Source organism: Colobus angolensis, unplaced genomic scaffold, assembly GCF_000951035.1.
Source record: "Colobus angolensis palliatus isolate OR3802 unplaced genomic scaffold, Cang.pa_1.0 Scaffold147, whole genome shotgun sequence".
Taxonomy (NCBI): domain Eukaryota; kingdom Metazoa; phylum Chordata; class Mammalia; order Primates; family Cercopithecidae; genus Colobus; species Colobus angolensis.
Genome location: NW_012114566.1, coordinates 1,115,715 through 1,121,611, shown reverse-complemented (window position 1 = coordinate 1,121,611; position 5,897 = coordinate 1,115,715). Strand labels below are relative to the sequence as shown.

Below are 5,897 nucleotides of genomic sequence, written 5' to 3'. Positions count from 1 at the left end.
CAGCCTGGCCAACATGGTGAGATCCTGTCTCCACTAAAAACACAAAAACTAGTCAGGCATGGTGGTGCATGCCTGTAATCCCAGCTACTCAGGAGGCTGCTGTGCAAGAATTTCCTAAACCCGGGAGGTGGAGATTGTAGTAAGCTGAGATTGCACCACTCCACCCCAGCCTGGGTGATAGAGCAAGACTGTCTAAAATATATGTATATGTGTGTGTGTGTGTGTGTGTGTGTGTGTGTGTGTGTGTGTGTGTGTGTATGCCAGGGATGGTGGTGTGCACCTGTATTCCTAGCTATTCTGGAGGCTGAGGAGGGAGAATCATTTGAGCCCAGGAGTTTGAGGTTGCAGTGAGCTACGATTATGCCTCCAGCCTGGGTGACAGAGTGATATCCTGTCTCTAAAAATAAATAAATAAATAAATAAATAAATAAATAAATAGTATTCAAGGAACTGGCAGTCATTATGTTAAGTGAAATGAGACAAACACATATTCTCACCCATCTGTAAGAGCTAAAATCTCGATCTCATAGAAATAGAGGATTTTGATAGTACCAGAGGTTAGGAAGCATTTGAGGGTGGGGCGGGCGAAATGAAGAGAGATTGATGGATGAGTACAAACATAGTTAGATAGAAGAAATAAGTTCTAGTCCAGGCACAGTGGTTCATACCTGTAATCCCAACATTTAGGGAGGACAAGGCAGGAGGATCACTTGAGGCCAGCAGTTTGAGGCCACCTGGGCATCAAACTGAGACCCCATCTCTACCAAAAAAAAAATTAATCCCATTTTTTAAAATAAAATAAAACAAGTTCTCACGTTCAACAGCAGTGTAGGGTGACTATACTATAGTTAGCAACAACATGTTGTATATTTTAAAGTAGCTTGAAGGACTTGAAATGTTCCCAATACATAGTAGTGATAAATACTTGAGATGATGTATACCCTAAATACTTTGACTTAATCATTACACATTTTATGCATGTATCAAATACTCACATGTACCCCCATAAATATGTAAAATATTATATACCAATAAAAGAGGAAAAAAGTGTGCAAAATCAGAAAACTGTAGTTACAGTATCAGAAATACTTTGAGCCAGAAATCCAGAGTAATGATCCCTCTTTACCTGGGGAATCTGACAGCCTTTCAACACCAGGGGAGAGAAAGGAGTATCAATTCAGGGTGTATAAGCCCCTAAGAAGAGGCCATATGGATTTAGGTTCTCAAAATGTAAGAATATGCATCATACCAACTTGTTGTGAATTTTTTTAAACTCCAGAAATGAGGAAGAAAAGCTTCCAGGAAATTAACCAAAGGGAGAAGTATATGTTGTAGCACCCTCCCACCCTTACCAAAGTAAAAAATAATTTTCAAGAAACCTAGCTATACCTTTTGAGTCCTTGGATTCCTAAAGTGATTTGGGGACTAGACAAAGGTGAAAACACTTTTCACAAAGCCCTGTTAGGATTTAAGCTTCTAAACTTTTATGAACATGCAATAGATAACCTCATGTTATCAAACTATGCCATCTAGTCAAATGCTGTATTTATAATCAGGCTGTGTCTTTCATTTATTTTCAAAATTGGATTGAAAGCAGTAATTTTGGGAATAATCTGAAACCATTTTTACCAAGTGCTTTGCCAAGTTTGAAAGGGCTAGAGAAAGGACATAAACACAGCCTCATTTCTTTCCTCATCCATTTCATCATGCTGACAGTTTTCCGGAGAATCATTACAAGAGTAGTTTGTGCCGTTAGAGATAAGAGTCTGTGTTTCCACTAGAAGCCTCTATTTTCCAGACTTTCTATAAATCATCCATAAATATTCACTCCATGCAACAGCATCATATATAATGATTCTGTCCCTTAAAATCCGTATCTACTTAACTAAATTATTTTTAGTAAACATGGGGACTCTTGTACTGTAAAAAGAAGAAAAAGAAAAATCAAATATAAAGTCTTATGTTTCAGTGGCTATGATTTGAACCAAAATACTGAGAAACCCATAAAACACATGCACATGACATTTTCTTAGCAATTATTTTAGGATATAATTCAGTTGTAATAAAATTCATTAACTCCTATACAACCTATTAATTCAAAATACACCTCTCTACATTACTTTCTGTTTCTATAAAGGCAACTAAATTTTTACTTATATTTTTTCAACTAAAAATTTTGTAGAACTTTCTAATCCTCATCACATGCCTTTTTTGTTACAGAGTTTGAGACAGAATTATATAAAGAGCTATGAAATTACATGTTATAAGCCTTTGAACGTAATAATCACCTTAATATTTCCAAATATACTTAAAAGACTTATCAATATCATTGACAGTTTTTAGCTCCTTGGTAGATACCTTCAGCATTCTATTTTTGTCTTCCACCTGAAAGAAAAGAGTTGACAATTTAATGATTATATCAAATGAGAAGTCAAAATATACTATTTTCTCCAACCTGGAAAATTAGCATTGTGAAGATCAAGAAACAGAGACTAAAACCACATCAACCCATTAAAATGAAATACTTTGTTCTTAACATCACCATTTTTCTGGCCGGGCGCGGTGGCTCAAGCCTGTAATCCCAGCACTTTGGGAGGCCGAGACGGGCGGATCACGAGATCAGGAGATCGAGACCATCCTGGCTAACACGGTGAAACCCCGTCTCTACTAAAAATGCAAAAAATTAGCCGGGCGAGGTGGCCGGCGCCTGTGGTCCCAGCTACTCGGGAGGCTGAGGCAGGAGAATGGCATGAACCCGGGAGGCGGAGGTTGCAGTGAGCTGAGATCCAGCCACTGCACTCCAGCCTGGGCGGCAGAGCAAGACTCCGTCTCAAAAAAAAAAAAAAAAAAAAAAAAAAAATCACCATTTTTAATTTTCATACTCACAGTTTTCCATCGGTTGAATTAAATGCTCATCTTGTTACACTGTTGAGCCCGGCTGTGTGTGTGTGAAGTGCTGTCGAACAAGAATCTAAATAATATTGAAAGAATTTCCCTTGCGGTTTGATTTCAGTTTGAGTGCGCAGTCACGGCATTAACCTAAAGTTTATTTCTCTTTCTTCTTTCCAAACAGCTATTTTGTGACAGTAAGGAAGTGGTGCATGCCACGGAGGGGCTGGATTGGGAAGACAAAGATGCTCCAGGGACCTTGGTCGGCAACGTGGTGCACTCAAGGATCATCAGTCCCCTGCGCCTGTTTGTTAAACAGTCTCCGGTGCCCAAGCCCGGCCCCATGGCGTATGCAGACAGCATGGAAAACTTTTGGGATTGGCTGGCCAACATCACGGAGGTTCAGGAGCCATTGGCAAGAACTAAACGGAGGCCAATAGTGAAAACAGGAAAATTTAAGAAAATGTTTGGATGGGGTGACTTTCATTCCAACATTAAAACTGTCAAACTCAATCTCCTCATCACAGGGAAAATTGTTGACCATGGAAATGGAACCTTCAGTGTGTATTTCCGACATAATTCAACAGGCCTGGGCAATGTTTCAGTGAGCTTGGTACCACCCTCCAAGGTGGTGGAATTTGAAGTTTCCCCCCAGTCTACCTTGGAGACCAAGGAATCTAAATCTTTCAATTGTCGCATTGAGTATGAAAAAACAGATCGGGCGAAAAAGACCGCCCTGTGCAACTTTGACCCATCCAAGATCTGCTACCAGGAGCAGACTCAGAGCCATGTGTCTTGGTTGTGCTCCAAGCCCTTCAAGGTCATTTGCATTTACATTGCCTTTTACAGTGTTGATTATAAACTCGTGCAAAAGGTGTGCCCTGACTACAATTACCATAGTGAGACCCCATACTTATCTTCCGGCTGACCTTCCTGTTGTGGTGGAAATGAGGGATATGTGTGTGTATATATATATATTTGGTTAGAATGACCAAGAAACAAGCCCAGCTCTTTATGGTAAAGGATCCCTTTTGTTTATGGCAGTGAACAATAGTTCCCTATCAAGTTTTCAAATTTAAAAAAAGAAAAAGAGACATCTTTAAATGTGAGATTTGTTTGTTTCTATCATAGGTACCTTTATCTAAAAAGTTAAACTGTTTATGAAACCATCACTTTCATGCAAGGTGGCTAAGTTCTAGAAATCTTATTGTTTCTCTGAAAGAAACATCAATGATAGCAATATGTGACAAGAAGGAACAAAATTATGCATGTGATAAACATTGCTCTTGAAATGAGCCTGCCTTTGAAATATGTTTTGGAAGGTTACCACAGAAATAGCAGATGCAGTAAAGGAAAAGATTGTATTTGATAGATGAATTGTTTTTGACATTGGAACTTTTTTTTATATTTCTATCTTTTCCCCATCCATCTGTGCTGTTATTGATATGAGAGAAAAAAGGGTAAAATTTGTTTCAAAACTCGTGTGTAAAGTTCCACAGTGCCACAGTGGAACCAAGTTCCTTACCATCTGAGCTAGAGTTGCGTGGAATGCGATTTAAGCACTTAGCCCTGTGTTGGTCACCATTCTTATGATTCCCCTCTGAGTTTGAATACTGATGTAATGGGAAAGCAAATCTGAGAATAAGTTTGTTCAACAACAACAAAAATCATGATGCTTTTAGACTCTTCTGATAAATTCAAATGCTGTGGGATTAATCAAAAAATGACAAAATTTGTATGCATCCTATCTATAGCTTAGAGCTTTATTCAATTCATTTGGTAGTGTGATTCTTTACACATGTGTAGAACAACTCTGAAGTTGAGAGAAAGTGCTTGTTTCCTAACTGGAATAGAAAACAAAAGTAGGAAGTGGAGGGAGGAAATTTCGGGATTATGGATTCATTATTTCTAGCCTCCCAGATTAAGTTCTCCTTGCATTTAGTTAATATTTGAATAAGAGATCAAACTCTATGTGGAAACAGAGAGTTATATTTAAACATTTCTAATTATTAAGTGCTGACAAGCAAGATACCTCGCTTACCAGACTTTTGAAATGACTTCCAAATTAATGTCACTTCACAGTCAGTGCCCTTCTCATCTTCCCTGTGGGGGTCAATAGCAATCCTACATGGTAGAACTGGATGATCATTAAATTAGAACAGAAAGAGTGGTCTAGTTGACCAGGAAAAAGGCTTCTAGAACTCAGGACGCTCATGGAATTGTCAGTCATTTTACAATAGATGTTAACTTCTTTCTCCCTTCTTATTGTAAAATATTAATTAAAGTAAAACATTAAATTGAGGACTAAAGAAAGATAAGTCCTAAACAACAAGAAGTAGTCTTACCACACTGTTCAAAAACCAAGAGCTCTGTTCTCGATTTTATATCTTCATTTCTTTCCTTTTACTGGTAATATCTGCAGTGTTCAATTTTTGTCTTTTGTAAAAATTGTACTAGGCTTAGTGTGTGGTAATGCAGGCTTGAAGTTCTTGCTCTGAGTTCACCACGTGTTTTTGTAATTTTGTGGTTGGTGAGTAATATTTTGAGACATCTTTTTATTTTCACCTAGAAACAAGAGTAAAATATTATTTATTGTAAAATATGTGGGAATCATATATGTATATATATACCTAGAATTTTCTGTGTATAGAGAAAGTATGCGTACACATTTCTATGTAAATAAAAAGAATTTGCTAGATCTGTCACATGAATCCTAAGTGGTTATTTTTTAAAGACTCTGTTCTCCTTGTTTCTTTTCCTCACAAGGACTTATTCTCTGTGTGTGTGTGTATGTGTGTGTGTGTGTGTGTGTGTGATACCAATTGAACATGAAGGTTTCCCTTAGATACATATTAAATAGGCAGCTTGGCTGTGGAGATTTTAAAGTAGGGTGAAAGGATAACTCACATAAAACATTTTGTACATAGCATGGCATCTAGTAAGAAAGCACTCTCTACTTGTGAGCTGCCATTATGATTATTATTGTTTTGACATGAAATAACAAGGTT

The 5,897-nt window shown here is 37.7% G+C and overlaps 1 protein-coding gene across 1 annotated transcript in view; it reads left to right on the top strand.

Moving 5' to 3' along the window:
- The window catches only part of NXPH2 (neurexophilin 2), a 120,334-nt gene extending 114,740 nt beyond the window's left edge, over positions 1–5,594 (top strand). The window contains exon 2 of the mRNA XM_011935690.1: positions 3,074–5,594. Within this exon, the coding sequence (XP_011791080.1) occupies positions 3,074–3,817 (744 nt within the window). The 3' untranslated portion in view covers positions 3,818–5,594. The remainder of the gene's footprint in view (positions 1–3,073) is intronic.
- Positions 5,595–5,897: the final 303 nt, after the last annotated feature.